Source organism: Ammospiza nelsoni, chromosome 1 (genome assembly GCF_027579445.1).
Source record: "Ammospiza nelsoni isolate bAmmNel1 chromosome 1, bAmmNel1.pri, whole genome shotgun sequence".
NCBI lineage: Eukaryota > Metazoa > Chordata > Aves > Passeriformes > Passerellidae > Ammospiza > Ammospiza nelsoni.
In genome coordinates this window covers 87,637,255-87,658,755 of record NC_080633.1, presented here as the reverse complement: position 1 = coordinate 87,658,755, position 21,501 = coordinate 87,637,255, and the positions used below count along the sequence as shown (strand labels likewise).

Sequence of the window (21,501 nt, the reverse complement as noted above, 5' to 3'; positions counted from 1 at the left end):
TACTAGATCTCTTATTTAATCAGGTAGTGATTCAGTCATCCATTTAGTTCTGAAACCTGTAGCTATAAATTTCATTTCCCTTTGTTAGAAGAATGCCATCAGTACATAGAGTCCTTCAAAGGAAATTTTTTTCTGTATTTAACTAACAAAAGAACACTGTAGTCTGAATTCTTAATGATGCATTTATTAGTAATTTGGGGAGAATGTTGTTGGTTGGTGTTTGTGTGAAACCTACATGCTTCTGTGGGAAAACAGATAAACATAAAAAAAAAACTCAAGAGAAGATGGTTCTCAGAAACTTGAGAGAACATCTTCTGATGATTAACTTTTCTTGGAAAGTCATTGCCCTGCCTGTGCCTCAGCTTGACTGTCTGCATTTAGTGAGTCGCACAAAATATCTGGATTTAGCTAGTTGTTGCTGTGTTTTTCTACAAGGAGAATGAAGTACTGAGGTAAAATATGTAATCAAGCAGTATGTATTTACTAATGAAATTTAAAAAATTAACTGATTAATTTGTGGGATTTGTACACCAGTATCCAGTATGTGCTAAACTCTCATCTTAACAGGAAGATCTGCAAATGTGAGAGATGAGCTTTTGGCTGATTTAGCTATTCAGTTTAACTGGTTTAGTGAAAGTTAAGAAAGAACTGGAAGTGTAAATGAAAGAGGAAATAATTTTTTTTCTTTTAAATAGGTCATTTGGTATTAAGACACTTGCTCTTCAGAACTCAGAATACTGCATACAACTATATTCTGATGGGGTTTTTTAAATTGTTTTAGTTATGTGGAACACCCATTGTTAAATCACTTTCTGTCTAAGTGAACCTATGTACTCATTGCTACACACTTAACAAAAGTTGCTGTGATAGCCCAGATAATAATAGCACACTGTATGTATAAAATTAAGCCCAAATAATTACTTTATTGTATACCATAATTTTAAGTTAATTACCCCCTGGAAGGCACAAATTCTAGTTGAAAAGGTTATGCAATTGCAAGTCAGCAGTTTGATGCAGGTTCCAGCCATACCTTCTGAAGAGGCAGAGATGCAAAGCAGACTGCTTGCTCAGCTTAGCCTGTGGCCCATCTGCTCAGGATCTGCTGGAACACACTTACTCCATCAATTTTCACTGGTTGAGTAGATGGCTGGCAACTTCTAGGGTTTTATAGCTCAACTGGCCATCAAGGAGAGTTTGGTTAAAAGAAAGCACCCCTGTGATGGGAGGAGGATGGGAGGGTTTTCTCTGCTAAATGCTCCTGTGTGAATGCAACTACTGCAATCGCTTCAGGTACTTGAAAATGAAAGTTTCTCAAGGAGGATGTGGTGCTTGTTCCCTGTTAGCACTAAATGCAGACCAGCAAAAAGCCTCATTTATTAGTAATATATATTTAAGTCTTAGTGTTTCAGCAAGGATGGAAGGTTAATTTTTTTTTTATTTTCTTTTTATTCTTTACATGCCTGTTTACTCTCTGCCTAAGGTTTAATTACACTGTGCTATCCTAGATGCAAATTAAAGATAATTTCAAGCTAGGTTTGTTTCTTGGGGATTTGGTGTCTTTAATTTAAAATACTTTCTATTCCTCTGTTTAGATCTTAAATTGCTATTATTTAAATTAAAACTTTTGCTGAATTTGTAAAGCAGTAATACAGTTCAAATTCATATTTGGGAATTTCTGTTTGGGGAAAAGTGAATGGTACTTGTAAAGAGAAGGGTAACTTTTTAAAAACTGTTCTGATTTTTATATGTATTTGATATAAAACCCTAAATAATTCAAGGGTCTGAATTACTTTTCTCCCATTTTTCCTCTTCAGTTTGATCAGATATTTGTTATTTAAATTTCTTTGGGTTTAGGATGTGTATTGTTACTGTTTTGAGTACTAATGTTAAACTTCAAAGTGTAATTTTGTTGCATAAAAATAACATTAGTATAAACAAGAGAAATTCTTTCTAAACTGTTGCTGCCAATGTCACTCTGTCAAAATAAAAATGTGGAAATAGATGTAAAGCTCCACTTTTACTTTAATTGAACCTTTACTGTTCTGGGACATTATTTATTACAGAGTCACAGAATAAGCTGAGTTGGAAGGGTCCCATCAGGGTAATTGAGCCCACCTCTGGCCCTGCATAGGACACCCTAAGAGTCTCACCGTGTGCTTGGCACTCTTGTTCAAAGACTTCTTGAACTCTGTCAGGCTGCTGCTGTGACCATTTCCCTGGGGAGCCTGTTCCAGTGCCCCAACACCCTCTGGATGGAAAACCTTTTCTAATATCAAACCTAAACCTCCCCAGACACAGCTTCAGGCCATTCCCTTGGGCCCTGTCACTGTCACCACAGAGAAGAGATCAGTGCCTGCCCCTCCTCTTCCCCTCGTGAAGAAGTTGCAGACTGCACTGAGGTCTCCCCTCATTTATATCCCAGATTTTTTTGCACATGCAGGCTTTCCTGGAAAAGTTGAATTTTCCTTTACAGGAACTTTATAAAGTCAATTATGATGTAATGGTGGATAGAAATAAATCCTTATTGGTTTTTTACATGAATTCTGGTGTGTAAGAGAAGCACTTAACTATTTCTGTTAAACTCCCAAATATGAAGATTTGTTTTCACTTTCAAAACCTGGTGGGTTTAGGACTGTTCTAAATGATTGCACTCCTACAGTGTAAATTAATTTATAAACAAACAAAAACAAGCTTAAAAGGAGTTAGTAATATTTTATTTTTTCAAAGTTCCAGAACCCATGCAAAAACCTCATGAAGGACCTGGAGAGATGGGGAAGCCTGTGGTCATTCCAAAAGAGGAGCAAGAGAAAATGAAAGAAATGTTTAAAATAAATCAATTTAATTTAATGGCAAGTGAAATGATTGCACTCAACAGATCTTTACCTGATGTCAGGTTAGAAGGGTAAGTACTTTCTCTTGTATTTAAAAATGTACTCTCTTTAAATGAAGAATGTGTGAAGACGAAGCCAAAAAAACAGTACAGGTCTCTAAGATATTACCGTTCGAGGAAACAGTTGGAGGATTTCCTGTTTATAAGATACTTATTAGTAAAATAAGGTGGACCAACAGGAACCAGTTTTCTTCAGTGTTATTTAACTTTGAATCGGATTACAAGTATGAAGCCTATTCAGGGAATGGAAATTAATTTGGCTGAAGGAAAGTTAACTTAAGCATCGGCATTTCAGGAGAAAATCACTTGTTTGAAAAATTCGTGCATTGCTTGTAATAAGGCAGACTAAAATCCTACATTATATAAAATAAAAGAGATTGGGTGATGAGAGAAATACTTCAAAAATTTTCTTACCTAATGAAATGTTCAAAGGCTCATTTGGATTGCATTATAATGTTTTCTAATATCCATCTGGTTTGGTTTTGATCTTGCCTCTAGAATATTGATCCTTTCAGAGCTATTTGAGTCATAAGTAATTAAAAAGAAAATTGTAGCCTTGTTTTAACAAAAAATAAGATTGCTTTACTCTCCTGGGACTATGACAGGATAGATGATGACTCCCCCCACCTCAGCCCCTCTTCTTTATGAAAGGGACATTCGGGTTGAATAAAACTTATGAAACAAAATTTTCCTAATTATCTACATTATCTTCTTGCAAGAACAATTTCTTTAGAAACTCTGCTTTGCTGCTGTATATACAAGGCCTAGCTCCTGGATGAATTGTTTTCATCTCTTCTGTCAGAAGATAATATTAGCAGAATGAGATGAAGCTCTTGCTGCTTTTCATTTTTAATGAGTGATAAAGAACTGGTTTGTAGGTGCCTTCATCTGTTGTGATGAAAGTGATTCTGTGAGTTCCTGGTAGGGCTGGTGTTCTTGATGCATTGCTGGTGTTCCTAATAATGAAGGCATATTTTTCAAAATATGATTTCACAAGATTGAAATAATGTATTTTAATTTTTAATAGATTTTCAAATATGAAAACATACTTTTGTGGCTCTAAAAAGTTGACTTAATTGTAACCTTTGTGAGGTCTAGACTTTGAATTAGACAAAAATGGAAAAAGAAATTGTTATAAACTATTAAAAAATTATTACCTAGGCGTAACTCAAGTTTGCGGGCAATTGAAATTGCTATTTCAAAATCCAGTTTAGCGAAATAGAAATTTTTGTCTTTCACATTTGGCTATGCTCTGCAGTTATTGTGTTTCACAGTGAGACATGTGCTATAAGTTTTGTAGTGTTGCATTTGCTTCTCTTTTCCATTTTTTTTCTGTGTACAATACTCTCACTATACTCAGTGTGTGAAAGTGGAATCTTAGTATAAAATTTTAGGTATAGCCTCAGGACAGAGTTGGTTTTTCTGTTCTTTTAAGTTCCTGCCAAAATTTTAACATTTATGTGTGTGTGCATTTTTAGTATTTTTGAGAGAAAAATGCCTTCCAAAAATCTCTTCCATTTGTCATCTTTTCAACGTGTACTTTATAAGGTCATGGTAATTAAGAAGTCATGGAGAACGTTAACCTTTCTCTGTCAAATTTGAGAACAATACTGTATTTACAATGCAAGGGTGTCTTAATCTGTATGTGTGGCTCAGTATTACTCTTTGAGAACGCTGTAGCCTTTTTCAGAATTGTGAACACTATAAATACACTCTGGTGTTGTGTGTATGTCTGATGAAACTATTTATCTGATTAGTCAAAATACTCCAAAGTCGGAAACACTCTGTGCTGCATTAGTGGAATTACTTCTGTTATAATTTGTTCTATCTATGTCCCTGGTAATATGGAAATAGTTTGTGGAGAAGGAGAATGGATAATTTTTAATCATTCCTTACCACATTTATGTGCCTACAGCACAGCTGCCAGTAGCACTTTCAATCAAGGTTTTGAAAAAGCAGGATATGTTCAAAGGCACGCTTAGCTGTTCAAGCATGTAATTATTTTCTTCACAAGTTTTGTGGGTTGCTTCCTTTAATGTGGTGTGGCGGGAAGAAGTGATTATTTCAAGTCCTCTAATTCTCCAGCATGTCAGTTTTTCTGAAGTACAGAAGCCTGCAGAGGTTTTGCCTAGCGGTTAATCATTGGAAAGCTGGTGGAATTAAGAGTGCCAGGACCAATTTGCCGCATGTATTTAATGGGAATGGCATGACATGTCAGCTTGAGAGCAGTTTTTGAAGTAGAGTGCTTCATCCTTCAATTAGTTTCTAGTTCTGGCAAACCCCTGTGACCTGTGCAAAAACAAGTGTGTTGGTCCTGGAGTGCTCATAGGATAATCTCCGCAGTTGATGCACTCTGGGCACCCTGTTTCTGTTTTGGCCAAGAAATTTCGTTCCCTTACTAGAAGAACAAAAATGTGAGCTTCTTTAATAACTCCTAGGCACTTCTCCAGCTAAGGGAACTCCTCAGTACAAGACGTCTACAGAAGTTGGCATCTCTGCTCTGCCAAGTGTGCCCCAGCTGTATTTACAGGTTTATATCTATTTTTATTATTTGGCACAAAATTACTGATGCACACAGACACCTATAAAATCATTGATGTGTGCCTGAATTGCTGGTCACTTTGTGTCTGTAACCAGAAGCACTGCTCTACTTCTCTTTATCCCAGCTGAGTGTGATTTGCTCAACAGAAAAAGCTAAACCAGAACAATTTTTTTTAGCCTGGATACTTCCCTGAATCTGGACTGGGACACGTTAGTATAACAAACTAATATGATGGACTAGGCTACAACCTCTGGAGGAAAGCTGTTGCAGGGGAAGAAGCAGCTGTACATACCAGATTGGTTTGAAGTTGTTAATAGAATTATTCTTGCAAGCATGTCTTATTTCTAGCCTGTGAATCAATCATCAAAGTGGGAGTTGATTCACAGTTGCCAGGAAAATATGCAGCTGTGGGTTTGACATGACAGCAGAGAGTAAAAGATGGATGATCAGGAACACTGGTGTCTTGCCTTGATTTTGCTGAAGATGAGGGAGGCAATGAATAAAATAGGTGCCAGTGAGTAAAGTACATGTTCAGCTGTGGCTGTGTGCCTTAGATTGATGTTCAGGCAGGAAAGTGGGGAGGTTGAAAGTATGAAATTTGCACATGTTGTATGACTTGGTTTGGCTCTCAGTGCTGTTGGAGGTGACTTCAGAAACTGCTTTGCAAAATGAAGAATGAGTATTGTGTTCTAAGGCTGAGCTTTCCAGCCTGAACTCATTAGTTAGCAATTTGTGGAATATATAAAACTTTTAAGTAGACATTTGTTCCCTGTTGTGAGAGTTTAAACCAAATTCTGAGATTTTTTTCTCTTGGAAAGAGCTGCTTCAAACACTTTTTTTCTAGGCACAAGCAATCAAGTCTTCAAACAATGAAGGCATAGCTGCAGCAGAATGATTTTGTGTTCATGTGAGCTCTGGTCCCCCCTGGAGCTTGTGATGCAGTGCTAGCAGGGTGTCATATTTGCAGGTTGATATTTCTTGGATTGGTGATGGCTTCCCCAAGCAGACCTGCAGCAAGCAGGAATATCCATGCTCCTTGCTGATCCCTCAGCAATCCTTTTTCCAAGGCTACGTGATCTATACAATTTATCATAAAAGATTTTCCTTTTCCTTTTTTCCAATTGGTATAATTTTGCCAGAATTAAGGGTATCAGGCATCTTATTATACCTCATTTAGTTCTGCAGAGTGTCTTGGATCTTTTAACTATCATTTTCTCAAACTGTCTGTACTTAGGAAGGTAGGTGTACTGGTATTTTGAGTGCTATAAATCATGTTAAGGTGTAATCAGAGTTTTTAGCTAGATGACCCTACATACTTTGTGTCAACTGTGTTTAAATCCATACAAATTACAACTTCAGCCGCTTCATGGAAAAAAGAAAGGTGCATATCTCTGAGACCTTCATGTTTTACTGGTACATTAATGTTGTCAGATTGTTATTATTGAAGGGTTTTTTTCTGGATCAAACTACCCTTCTCAGTTCCTGCTGGCAAGCTTGCTTCCACAACTGGAAGGAAGTAGACAATTTTCCAAGTTAAAAGCCATTCTTCTCTGTTACATGTAGGTTGTGGAGTTCATGACAATTATGCTGGTCCTCTCGAGTAAATCTAGTAAAATAGTAATTCTGACTGATTCTGTCATATCTTTGGTTGGAAAGAACAGAATTTAGATTTCAGCACTGTGAATTAGATGATACAATATAATTTTTTTCAGTTACCACAATGTGGATTTCATATCTGTGCTTTAAAAATGTAATGTTAATTTTAAGTATGACATATGCATGTGAGAATATACTGGAATTCAGAATTGTAGCTTCTCAAAGCAAATTTATTTGCTCTATACTTTAGGTTACTATAGTTGAATCAAAATATAACACATTCATAAAATTAACACAATCTCAATGTGAGGAAAATAGCTTGAGTAGAAGTATTCATAGTAAAACAAATGAAGGCACACGTGCAAGAGCGTAGTCTTGGGACTCAAGTGTGGTATTTCAGGGTTTTTTAAAAGACAGCACTCAAGGTATTTGCTTCTATATGAGGCTTGTGTAAGTGTGCTTTCTACTTAGTTATTTAATTTAGGAGAATAGCTAAGGGGTAGTTTTATACTACATATAATTTGGTATAAATGTGGACTGCAGATGAAAGATGTTTTCTCATCACTTCTGTTGATACTAATCTGATGATTGTGTGGCCTGGGTGTTCACTGACTGGATGGACACCAAAAAGTGGAAAAAAAGTATACTTTGTTGATTCAGCAAACTGAATCCATACACAGCAGCCATGTGGCTTACCAGATCTGGTGGAAAGAAGGGGATGGGACAAAACTGTAATGGCAAAAGGTAGGTTTATTGCTTTTGGCAGCAGCCCACAGTTGCACTGGATTATGTGGAATGTGGTGGGAAGAAAAGCTTTCTTATAGAACCTGAGCATTAAAATCCCCATAAGGCCATGGGGATTTAAGCTCCATAAATTGTGATATACTTTGTGAACTTTGGGTAATCATTTAGCTCAGGTCATAGTAATGTAAAGACAATAAAAAAAGAGTAAAATTGTCAACGTAAGTGGTGGAAGACTCAGGAGCTTTTGACTTAAGCTAGAAATCCAGGCTGTTAATTAACCTGGCATCTGTAAAGAAATCTGCTGACCTCATCACCAGCAGTGTAACTTTCAGCAATGTCATGGAAGTCTGAAAGCACGTGAGGTATTAAAGACTTTACCATTCTTTCAAGCAGGAATGTTTTTTCATCAAGCTTTTATGGTGCCTATAGCTTGCTACTGGCCCCTTGCAGAATCAATGTTTGGAATTGTTCTTGCTCACATTGATTTAGTGAGTTAGCTGAAAGAATTCCATATAAACCTTTTCCCTAGAGAAAGCTTAGAGGGGAAAAAATAGCATTAAAAATCAGCTTACTTCCTGTAAACCGTTTTGGTTTTATTTTGGTGGTGGGAGGGGGTTACACTATACACACACAGATATATATATATATATATATATATACCCAGATGTATATGTGCACAAACACTTGGCAGTCTCTCAGTCTCATTCTTAATTGCAATCTTCTTATTCATGCTCATCCGTTTTGGATGAGCTACCGTATCCTGAAATTTATTCAGATTGTTAGGTCACGTATGGAAAATAATTGGTCTAGAAATCTAGGTGCAATTTCAGTCTCTGAGGACAGAATTGGTTTTGCTTCTGTCAAGAGATGCTTTTCTGTGATCGCTTTCAGGATAAGGAAAATAGTATTATTTTTGTGAAGTTCTGCTTGAATTCTGTAACCACAATGGTTTTAAGAACCATTTTGGATTTTGTTTTCAGGGTTTAAGAAGATTTCTACTTGACTCATGAGATAATGCGACCTTTCTTATATCCAAATCTTTGAGATCAGAAGAAAGGAAAATTTCATACTCTTGATGTCAGGTAAATTATGTAATACTATTGAAGGCAGATATTAAGCAGGCTGTTTTAAAATGTTTAAATAAGGATAAGGGATTTGCCTGCATCCAGGGCACCTGTTCAGAAAGAATAATTGAAGTTGTGATATGAATTACAGAAAAGAATTCTGAACTACAGAAAAGAGTTCTCTTCCTAAAAGGAATTGTTCTGATTTGATTGGAAGAACCAGATTCAGGGTAGTGTGAAGTTTTGTTGCAACCTTATCTGCAGCGCTTTCTCTTTGTTCAGTTGCAAGTTAAAGGTGTGGTGGTATGCAAAATCTGAGTAGTGAAATATGGTTTGGCATGTTGCAAAAGCTAGTGATCCCATATGTCTCCAAAGAATTGCTTTTAGTCCTCTTAGCTGTATTGCTTCTATATGAAAATCAGATCTTTATTCAGCTTGATTGTCTTCAATTCAGGAGCTTGGAGTGTTCTTAAAATTTATGGAAAAGCAGATTTATTAGCACCCCCTCTTAAATGATATTATGAGGCTGCTGCTTATACTCAATGATCTTTGTGGGTCCCTTCCAACTCAGCACATTCTGTGATTCTGTGATCCAGGAAAGACTAAGTCAGTGTTTACCAGAAAAAACACCACATGACTTGAGTCCTGGTGGTTCTTGATGTGTTGTTTTTACATTTTCTCTGACACCCTGCTACAGGGCGTTCTCTCTTGATGGAAATATAGGTCAGTCTCAGCAGCTTCAGGGTGACTCTCAGAGTCTAATTTCAAAACTTGTTTTCACCTGGATTTAAGTAGAGAGGAGGTTTCTTGTTGGGCATAGCTGTGCCTCAGCTCTGTAACATTAACTTTATTGCAGGCTATAACTTAAAGCATATGAACAGGTAAGCAATGGAATACTGACATTTTATAGCTCTGCAGTGATATTCATCAGATATCAGTAATTAAACCTGAAGTTTCATGAGGGGAGTTCAGATTTTCTGATTTTGTTTTCTATCGATCTGGAATTAACTTTTGTAACCTCAAAGTAAAATAAATGTGTGGTTTCAAGTCAAAGGATACTGATGCTTACTTTCCAGAGACTCTCAATGTATTTTAATACTGAAATGTGAGTTGTTTGTACTGCATCGGTAATATTAAACAAATTTATTACAGAGGCTGTGCTGTGTAGTATTTCCTCAGTACTTCAGCTCTAACCTGATTTTCAGCAAGACTTGGATTATTCCTATGTGTCATTGTCAAATTTAAGTCCTGAGATGCAGTTTATTTATAACTGCAGTTTTTATTTATAACTGTTGTTTGTAGTATCCGAGATGAAAGATTGTATTAAATTTGTAAGATGACTAAACATGCTTCCCTTCCTGCCCCAGTCTGTTGCTGGTTCAGCTTTCAGAAATGCATTGGCACTGTGTTATCGTGCTGCACGTACAAGCACCAATCTGAGCTCCACTGGGATTTCCCAGCTGAGCTGCTCAGTGCACAGGAGACACTTCTACTTGTGTTCCATCTCTGTCCTTTATCAGAGTGCTTTGGGCTCTGTGCACTGGGCTAGAAAACAAGGATTGCATACATGTTTTACTGCTGTTAATGTTTTTGAGCCATTGTAAATTATTGCTCATGGCTTGTTCCTTTGAAAGGCTGGTGGAACAGGGAATAAAACTGGAAAGAAGTAGAGCAGGTCATAGCTCAGGTAGTGTCTGACTGTTAATTTTCATGATTATTGTTTTGAAGAATCCATATTAATAAAACGTTCCAATGTGTATCTTGTTCTCTTATTTCTCCTCTGTGGAGAATAACATGTTGGCAGCATCAGAAGGGGTAGAAATCTGCCTTGTTGTACTTTAGAAATTTAGCATTTATTTCTAATGCAGACTATAATTATGGCCTCATCTTCCTATAAAATTATCTGAAATTTATTTCATATTTTGCCTCAGTGAATGAGGTTTTCCTCATTATGTCTTGCTGCATAAGCATTATGGTAGTGTGTAACTGATTTCCTATAAGATCTCTTCCCTGCTTGTAGCTTTGTTTAGGATGTGATTTTTTTTTTTCAGTCTATGAAAAGGTATTTAAGAACTATCCAAATAGTAAATCCTTATTTTTCTCTTTCAGAAATGATTTAGTATGTCTTTGAAGGGTGTGCAGAGATCACTGCTAGCATTGTAAATATCTGTCTTTCAAGACTTGCTAACATTAGACACGTAGCACTCAATCTTGGGTTTCAGGAATAATTTCTAAGTAAATTGATCCATGAATGCAATTTTAAAATATTGATAAAATGTCAAGTGCTATTCTGTAATAAGATGGCTGCACAGTTGCAGAGTTTTTCTAATGTCATATTTGGAATACTTGTCAAAGACCCAACAGTAAAATGAGAGAGACAGCATGAGGACAGCACAGGTGTTGTCCCAAGTTTCTGGAGTCTCTGCATGCCTGGGTGTGGACAGAGTGAGTAGTGTTTTTATCTCTGACTGGACACTGAGGATATCAGACAGGGATCAGAAGAATATCACCTTCTAATGAATTCAATTGGAGCATCTTGTAGGATCATCTCATAGATTTCTTCTGCCCTTGCAGTAGTGAAGTACATTTGTTCCCTTATTCCCTCACTGTATGAGAGAAGAGAAGCTTCCAGTTCTGCCAGATGTGGAGAAGGATTGAGTATGTATGGTTGTGATGTTGTAGAAAGTGCAAAATGCAAACTTGTCTTCTTTGCCTGCAAGTTTGTGCTGAAGCAACAATTAAACTCTGAGATTTAATGGCTTAATTTTATTTGGACATAATTGCCGTACTTGTTGTCTCTTCTGGTTATTTTTGTAATGTCTCCTGTGGACTATTTGTACTCTGGGTTGAAAAAGAATGTAGGAAAGCAGTTTATTCAGAGGCTCTTCAGATGCATTTGAAGTAGCATCAGGTAGTTTTCAAGTGGTTATACTTAGTCCACTGAATAAAATACTCTCCGGTTTTTTGTCTGAACATTTTCCCATGTAAAACCTGCAAAGCTTCTCTATGAAAGATTCAAATTACCTTCACAAAGAGTCACAATAATGAACAAGGCAAACAAAATTCATAGTAGCTTTTAGCCTTTCATTTAAAAAGCTTTTGTAATGGACTTAAAACTTTGGATTCTGAGTACAGGTGGTCAGGGACAACATGTGTTTATTTTATTGTCATTGGTCTTCTTTAGCAGTGTTACAGATAAATGCTAGGATCTGTCCACCTTTCTTTGCTTTTAGTCAATTAAATTTGATTTCAAGTTATAAAGTATTCTGGCTTCTAACACTGCCCTGTGTTCTTGGGGAGATGTGGACTAAGTATGTAGTTGTAATGAACTGGGCCAATCTATTCTCATGGAATCATGGAACAGTATGGTTTGGGTTGAAAGGAACCTTAAAGATTGCCTAGTTGCAGCCCCTCTGCTGTGGACACTTTCTCCTAGACTGGATTGCTGAAAGTCCCATCCAGCCTGGCTGTGAACACTTCCCAGGGTCATCCACAACGTGGGCAACTTGTTCCAGTGTCTCATCACCCTCACAGTAAAGGATTTATTCCTAAGATCTAATCTAAACCTATTTCAGTTTAAAGCCATTCTCCCTTGTCATGTCATTACAGACTCTTGTAAGAAGTCCCTCACCAGTTCATTTATACCTGTTCTAGGTTCTGGAAGGTGCCATAAGGTCTCTCCAGAACCTTCTCTTCTCCAGGCTGAACAACCCCAGCTCTCTCTGCCTGTCTGCATAGGAGAGGTGCCCTCAGACATCTTTGTGGATTTCCTCTGGACTTGCTTCAACAAGTGCATGTCCTTCTTATGTTGAGGACCCCAGACCACAATGCAGTACTCAATATTCTGAATGTGTGATGCAAGATTGCAAAAAGATAAAATTCTGTGAGCACCTTAAAAAGGTCTGCAGATGCAGAGTCATGTCTTTATAGTGGTGTTTTTGTAAAACAGCTTTAAAAAGCCTGGTACTAAACTTAATGGTTTTTCTCACATCTGATTTTGATGGGGCATTAAAAATCTTTGATAATTTAAATTCTATTTCTTATGTAATTTTCTCCTTTATTTCTGTTGTGGTTTGACACGGACTGGCAACTGAGCCCCATGCAGCCACTTGCTCACTGCCCCCACAGTGTGCTGACAGAGAGAATCAGAAGAGTAGAAGTGAAAAAACTCATGGGTTGAGATATTCAGTTTAATCAGGAAAGCAAAAGTCACATGTATGGAAAGGAAAGTGGTACAAGGAATTCATGCACCACTGCCCATGGGCAGGCAGGTGTTCACCCATCTGCAGGGAAGCAGGGCTCCATCACCTGTAACAGTGACTTGGGAAGACAAATGCCATTACTCTGTATTTTAACAATCTGAGCTAATTTTTTTTTCTGTGTCTGTATTTAAAATATATGATGTTTGTGGGGAGTTTCCACAGTATAAATAATATATGGAGTCACATTAGTTGAGAGTTTGCATAATCTACAGTGAATGCTGTAGATTAAAGGAAGGATGATGCATTCCATGAGGAGTAGACATTCTCAGCTGCTGTTTGGAGTCTTCATTAAATTACTGGGGATGGTATGCCTTCCTGATGTTATGCACTCAATTTTAAAACAGTTTGAGGCATGATCCAACAAAAGGAACATAATGTATTAGTAGCTCATTAGAATTCAAATTGTCCTTAATTCATAGCCTGTGTGTCATACCCCTCATGGTTTTATTCTGCTTCTAATGTTGCATAACTTGGTTGAAGCTAATGCTTAATTTTAAATTCTATAGTACTCCTTTCTGGGGTAATTTGTTTTCAAATGAAAGACAAAAGAATTCTTAATTTAAATGTTTGTTAATAGAATAAAACATGAGGTTTCCTTAGAAGGCTAATGTCTAATCATGGGCATCAAGTGTTCTATTTTATTTGTCTTATGTTCTGCAGCAATATATTCCTGGGGAGGAAGGAGTTACCAGTGTTTTCCAAATTCAAAACAGGAGGCTTTATTTGTATGTATTCATAGCAATTTGTACAGATATAGCTAAAAGGTATATATAGAAGGGCAGGTAAAAGGAATATTAAAAACAAGGTTTTATATTTCAACCCTTTCATTTGTCTTGCCTGCATCAATGAATCCAGAATCATTTCATACCAAACACTTTGTTGAGAATAACATTTAAAAATGCCCAGCCAGTTTTGGTTGGAAACCACCCCTGTGTTAGTCCTGGCTGCCTTTTACACTTTGGTAAACACATGCCATCAGTTAAACCCAGCCAGCAGCCACGTGCCAGTGCAGGGTCACTTCCAGACTCTTACCCCAGGAAGGGCTGAGCAAAATGGAGCAAAAATTCTATTCTCTGGAGGGTGAGAATAGACGCACTCCATTTTGGCAAGGTGGAGATTCACCTTCTGCAGGACAGAGCAGGAGGAATGCCTTGCAGTTGGGGAGGAGGGTCCCCAAAAAACTCCTGTAAGCCTTCCTGTTAGTGCTAAAAAGCTTCCCCTCAATGACAGATTTCAAATGTTTTGATTTATTTGTGCTTCAGACAGTGCAATGCTGTATAAACATTGTAGGCCCTGATCAGTTGGCTGATGTTTATACCAGCTCATTGATTTGAGCTCAGTAAAATAAAATCTTCTGTAAAACCAAGATAAAAAGTAAGGCTGAAGATGAGAGATTTCATACTACAATAGTAGATCCTGTGGCTATCCCAGCATGATATTCCTGGAGAATGACACATTGTTACTGTTTTTCATAGAGAACTGCTAACAGGTTTCTCTCAACTTTTTTACAAATATTCTTCCAAAAAAGAAGAGGAGCAATTGGTAGATTTGTATTACTATTGTAGCTGAAGGTCTACAATCAGAAACTTATTTTCTGGTCTAGGGAGTAGTGCAGCAGAAGGAATAAAACATTTTGGATTTAAAGTAGCAAAGTAGACTGAACAAATGGCAAACATGGTGATAAAATTATTTGGCTTATGATTGAATTTTTCATCTGAAATTCGTAGTGTTTTTGCGAAAAGCTGTTTTATTTTTCAAGGTATACCAAAGAAGTAGCTTTTTCAGTTGGCATGCTTTGCAAGTTTTTTTTTTTAACATGTGAAATAAATCAGGATAACGTAGGGATATATTGGAGCTTTCCATAAAGATTTTATAATGTTCAGTTCAGTGTGATGAATAATTAAATTTGGCATAGTTGTATAATAAGTAGGCATAATATTGAAGGCAGATAGTGCCTGATCTGACTGCTTCAATTGTCAGAAATGGTTTCACAGAAGCCGTTCCAGGTATTTCTTCATTTGCACCTGGACTTACTGATCCTTTCTGAGATGTCTGTGCATGCTGTGCTTTTGTCACCACCTCAGAGCTGAAATGCTGGTTTGCTGTGAGAGCTGCTCTGAGAAGAGCTCTGGCTAAATGAGTTATCCAGCTAATAAAATATTGAAATTGGGAGCCTAGTTCTGGCTGACATTCCTCGTGTCACTGTTTGGCATGGTACTGGATGTTGACACTGTGATCTGTTGTGTTGGCAGGCTGCTCCTTAAGCTCTGCTTTTGGATATTTAGGGTAGAGGATATGCACTCTGTGCTTCTCAAGCCCTTGGACAGTGCTGCTGTTAGGGTGATATTTATGAATACGTGTTAATGTATTGTAGCATTTAGATCAGGTTACATTAGAGTGAACTGACTCAACAATTTGGGATCTAATAAAAGCTTTTTTGTTGGAATGGAGCTCTGTTGAATATATTTCTTTTTCCACCTCGGTGTTTTCCTGTCGTTTGAGATCTGCATATATCCCTTTAATTTGGATTCTTAAAGAATTAATAACACCAAAGCTTACATAAGTAACTGTAATTTTTAAATGTACAGGAGGAGCAGATCTGTTCAGAGAACACTTGTAGTTGTGTGGTTGTTTTTTAGAGCAGAATTGGATTTTTTTCGAAATTGTGATCAGTACTTTATGTACAGTGTATTGATTTTTCTAGAAGATAATGAAAACATAATTTGTTTCAAAATCACATTGCAGAATGTAAAAATTTGGGGTGTGGGGTGGCCATGTGGGATCACTTGAAGTGTATGTTATAGTTTACATAAATGCCCTATATATGCTGTTAGGAGAGGTAAACCTATGATTTTCCATGCTAATTTGGAAAGTGAATATAATTCTCTTTTTATTTGGTGAACTTTATAGCACTTTGAGCATGTATAAAACGTGCACTGTGTGCTCCTTTGTCACACTCTGCATAAAACTGATATATCTGTGATGTTAGTAGGGATCCTCAAGAGAGGAACCTCAGACTTGCAGCTCTAACTGGAGCCTTGACCTTTACAAATACCTGCTTTACCTTGGTTTGCAGGTGTAAGACGAAGGTGTACGCAGACAACCTTCCCACGACGAGCGTGGTGATCGTGTTCCACAACGAGGCGTGGAGCACGCTGCTGCGCACAGTGCACAGCGTCATCAACCGCTCCCCGCGGCACATGCTCGAGGAGATCGTGCTCGTCGACGACGCCAGCGAGAGAGGTAAGGACGGCGCCCGCGCCCAACCTGCTGCTCCTTGTGCTTCCAGCGCTGAAGCTGGCTTCTCTCAGAATCTCTGCTACAAGTCTCTTTTCCCAGCCTGGCAGTCGAAGAAGGAGTCAGGATTCTTTTGTTCTCATTCTCAAGGTTGTTTATTTATGCAGCCTCCTGCTGGGTTCAAGTTTGATCCCGAGCAGGCTGCCCAGGATAGCTTAGTCCTCCTACAGGACAGACTGCTCGAATACTCAAGCAGTTCTCAGCCTCTGGCAACCTAGCATGCTTCAGTGATATCAGCTCTTTAGTGATGATCAGCTCATTGTGATTTCAGCTCTTAGCTTGCTGGGTGCCCAGGCAGGCAGACGCAGGGGAGAGAGGAGAAGGCAGTTCTGATGTTCCACAGCGATGTCTTTGTTGGGTGGTCTGTGAAGGTTCCAGTGACAGCTCTTCCAACCAGAAGAGGCTAAACCAGCCCATTATATAGGATACAGGGGGATTAGAAATTGTCCAATAGCAGGGCTTAAAGGAGAGTAACCTATAGGGTTACAGAGAGGTAAACAGGGGTCTGAAGGTGGAAGAGAGGGGCTTCTAGCTATTCACCATGGCTTGACATTTCCTATCTTTAGGCCTCTGTTTGCCCCTTGCAGGGTCTGTGCTTGCTACAGTTTATTCTTTCTTATCTATTTCTGTCTCTGACCCGCCGCAGGTCTGTCTGGCAGGTCGGGTTGAGGCACACTGGCTGCCCTTGGGGCAGTGTTATCTTTTTATACTAATAACTATGTGTATATTATTTACCATAACTTCCCAATACCTATCACCTATGTTAGACCATGTGTTTCCACTCTTAACCAATCCAAAAGTGCCACCATCACAGCAGAAGATGGAGGCCAAGAAGAAGAAGGAGAAAGACTGGACACACCCAGCTTCCTCCATCTTGCCTACTGAACCCTCATTCTAAAAACCCCAAAATTCTACATTCTCACCCTGTGATAAATTCGCTATCATTCTGCTTTAACTTTCATGGCTCGTAATTCCTCATATAAGGGTGGTAATTTTTTTCCATGGTCAAGATCAAAGGCAGAGGGATCTTGGGCTCTGTGTCAAGGTCTCCAAGCCCCCTGTCAGGGTCTCGAGTCCTCCAGGGCAGTCAGAGAAATTTCCTGTGTTCTGACATGATGAATGTCCTTGATGTGAGCTTAGCTCTCCTTAGCAAAACACAGCACCTGGGGCAGGGGAAGGCAGAGGGAGCAATGCCCATTTTGAAATACAGATGGATCATTCTACGCTGAAAGCTGGTGTAACTTCATCTGTCTGCTTGCTTTTCTGTTGGCAGCATGGACTTTGTGTTTTGCTGCAGTTTTTGTGTTTTGCATTTAGAATTTGATCACATTCATACAGCTTGAGGGTATTTAATAGTTGAATCACCTGGTGAATAATAGCAAAGGCAGCTCTGTTTGTTGCACACATTTAAATTTACTGTCACTGCCACCGTAGGCTCGGTGTTCAGAGGGATCAATTTTGATTATTCCATTCATGGGAAGTTAAAATTCAGTTTCTGTGCTGCAGGAGGTTCCATTTCTTAATAAATAGTGCTCCAAATGAAAACTCCATGCTACAGAATGACTCTTGCCATGTGTAATACACAAAACCTGAAGCTGATTTTTTGGTAAAATATAATAATATTATTTAGATTTTAATTTTCATAGTATTTTAATTGCAATGTATTAGAAATTAAAATAATATTCTATATAATACTTTACATTTAATTTTGGTTAATACTTGATATTTGGCTTGTTCTTAATATTTCTTGATGGTATGGGTTATGAAGTACTTTTTTTCCTTGTGTTGGCAAATGGAGTTGAGAGTGTGGTACAGGTTTACTAAATAAAACCTGTCTGTATTTTTATATTGATCCACCCTTTTTTCATTCTATTTCTATTTTTAACGTTTTCTACTGGAACCAATGTAGTAGGCCACTAGAGAAAAAGTCTTGACAGTCACCAGTTGTAGGCAGAAGGAATTCCCGTGTGTAAGACATAGAAGGGTTTTACAGCATGCTGACATCTCAGCCTGTTGCTTCTCATTCTAGCGATGCAAAATTGATGTTTTGCTGCCTATGGTAATTCCAGCTTCAGAGCAAGATGTCTGACTGTTGTCCAGGTGACAAGATCTGCCCAAGATCTGTGCATATGAAGAGAGGAGCTGGATTTGCCCCAGGTAGCCCCATGATACACAGGTCACAGTGTAAGGGAAGGTTTTAGGGTACTTACCGTGGTTAAGGGGAGCTTTTGTATCTGAAGAGCATTAGAAAGGGATGTTTGCTCTGCCACTTAGACAGTAACAAACGCACTGAGCTGCCCCTCCAGGTTCTGTGTGTGTGCCTGATGCCTGGCTGGTTGGCTGGGTCGGTGTGGGGCACAGCTGCCCGTGGAGCATGGACAGATCCCATCAGCCGCTGAGCTCCCACCGCTCTGCTTTCCTGGGGAAGCACAGCACACACACTGGGGTTGTGTTTGCACTTGTCTCTGCTCCTTTCCTCTCTTGGGCACCCTCACTTGCTTTTCCTTTTTTACCCAACTCCAAGTGCTTCAGCTAATTCCAGTGCAATTTGGAAGAAAGAACAGAAGCATTAAATACAATTACATTCTGGCAGCAGAGGAGAAATGCCTATGCAAAGTGCCACAGAAACGTGTTCCAGATTAAATGAGAGGCATGATCAAATTTTGCCTTTTCAAAGGCACAACATCAAATTTTTGCTTTTTGCACTTGTGGGTAATTTGTAATTATACTTCTTGATTTGTTGTTAAAAACCTTCATGTAAAAAATTCTATATTTTATTTATCAAAACAATTCTTAGCACTAATTCAAATCAGTGCTAATTATTAGTTGTGACAGGTCAGCTTTCAGTATGACCTAGAAATAAAGAGCAAGCTAATATTAGAATATGTAGACATCATATTACTTATATTTTGCCTCTTCAGTTTCTGTTTTAGAAAAAAATCTATTTCAATGAGCAATAAGCAATAAGAAAGAAGATGTCCTCACTATGAATCACAGGATTTTAGTCCACTTAAAAAAGCATGTGGTTTTCTCTAGATAAATTTTCTCTTTCTGGGTTTGGTAGTAAAAACATATTAACTGAATTCCAGGCTGAAAGATAGAGCATTTCATACTTCCTTTGGTGCTGTTACTGAACCTGTTCCAGCATTTCTTTTTGAAGCCTGTGATCTTCATTTCAGATCACTTAGGCATCTTCTATTTGTTGTTATTTTCAACAATTACTGAGAGGGGTTATTTTTGTTCTGTTTTCCAAGAGCTTGTTATGGTTCCATCAAGCATGCTTTTACATTAAACAAAACAGAAGGGTACGATGCCTGAAGATGTGAAGGGTTTGTGTTTGCTACTTAAGCATTCTGTTTGTGTTCAATTAAACCAGCATACTTTTCCAGAAAAATACAATGTTCAGCCTGAGTATTGTATATTGAATTCTAACATCAGAGTCATTTTAATTGGAATAAAGTAAGCATTCAGTCTGCCTGAAGCACACTTTGTACCTGCTAGTGTCATGCTCTTAGAAGAATGAATTTGCATAATAGCATGCATTTATTTACACCCAAAAGAAAAGCATTGGAGAAACAAGATGTATCTGTAAAATTGTTCTCTAGTTACTTATCACAATTGCAACTTTAATTTTGAAGTATTGATCTTTGGTAACTAGTCTGACACAGTTAACAGGAGAAATCACAATTAGCTGGTACCTCTGACTAGATCAGCACCCAGTAGCCAAGTGTGGCATCAGGAGAGACCACATCCACAGAACTTAGCTACAGAGATGCAGGTCAAAGCTAAGTGACTGCAACTAAGTCCTGCCACCAATGCTTGCAAAAATATTTGTACTTCTTAAGAAAACATGTTTGCATGCTTATAAAAATGATAAACCTGTGGTTTAGTGTAGTTTAATAATAAAAAAGGGGTTGAAATATAATTTTTCATTTATATTCATATCAGTGTGACTTGGTAATAGAATTGGCAAGGTATTTTTCAACTAATGCACTTAGTTGACTTGAACTGAATATATTTGCTCTTTTGTCTTCCTTTGTTCTGTTACTTCCACAGAAGGTTCTCAGTCCTAGGTGAAACTATGCACCCTTTTGACAGAGAAAAGGCTTGAAAAGAATATCCACCACAAAGAGTTATAGTTATACCTGTGAAACTACATGAATTCTTAATGTTCCAAATTAGAAGTATTGTGGAGATGTTTGGGTTTTTTTAAAATATTATCGAACCTCACTCTGTTGTGAAGTATATGAAGCAATGCTAAAAAATTAGCTCTAATCCTGGGTCGTTTATAAGCAGCTGACTCTGTAATGCATGAAACTTCTCATCTCAGTGTTCAATGTAGAATTTAGTATCCTCAATAGATTTGAATAAAAAGTCATCTTCATGGCTCTATCCTGATGTTTCTTGTAGGTCAAAGTGTATTACATTCATTAAAAGATTATGCAAATATTTGGGTTTTTTTTTCTCTAAGGGAAAAAATCAAGTCTTCCTTAAAAAAACTATTACTAGTTTCTGGATGCATGACTAATCAAAAAAGCTAGTTTCCTGCTACCTAAACAAAGGCAGCAATTTGTAAGGGATGTGTATTGCTCTTAGAGTGTCCTGGAGGGAAAATAGCTGCTTAGATTTGAACATTTTACCCTAACTGCTGGTAGCAGAGGAACTTCAGAAATCTGGATGCCTGAATTATTTACTATGCTTTTATAGGGATGAGAGATCAAGCCTTATCTTTTCTGCATATTTTGCTGGAGCTCTAGTGATATTTTAAGGACAAAGTTACTGGAGGTCTGTCACAATGTTTTGTTTCTGGGAATAGTCCCTTCTGCAGTTTTGAACCAGGTGGTAGTTCATAAGAATGTTCTTATGGGCATGGTTAAACATGAGAGAAAGACTGTTCTTAACCTTTTTCCCTCTGTAGTGAAAACACTGCACACATCTCTGATTCTTTCACAGTCAAAAAGAAATTAAAAGTATTCGATAAATTGACATTTTAAATACTTTACTGATAAAATGTAGGTAGGACTCAAGATTTTCAAATGCAATACATTGAGCATGACTTTCTGTATGTAAGTTTGTGTTTTATGCAAGTTCTTGACTGGCTGCAGT

The 21,501-nt window shown here is 37.8% G+C and overlaps 1 protein-coding gene across 3 annotated transcripts in view; it reads left to right on the top strand.

The window, feature by feature from the left end:
* GALNT1 (polypeptide N-acetylgalactosaminyltransferase 1) overlaps window positions 1-21,501 on the top strand; it is an 87,083-nt gene that overhangs the window by 46,491 nt on the left and 19,091 nt on the right. For all 3 annotated transcript variants that reach the window (XM_059466445.1, XM_059466432.1, XM_059466439.1), the window contains 2 exons: window positions 2,728-2,902; window positions 16,175-16,341. In XM_059466445.1, the coding sequence (XP_059322428.1) occupies window positions 2,728-2,902; window positions 16,175-16,341 (342 nt within the window). The remainder of the gene's footprint in view (window positions 1-2,727; window positions 2,903-16,174; window positions 16,342-21,501) is intronic.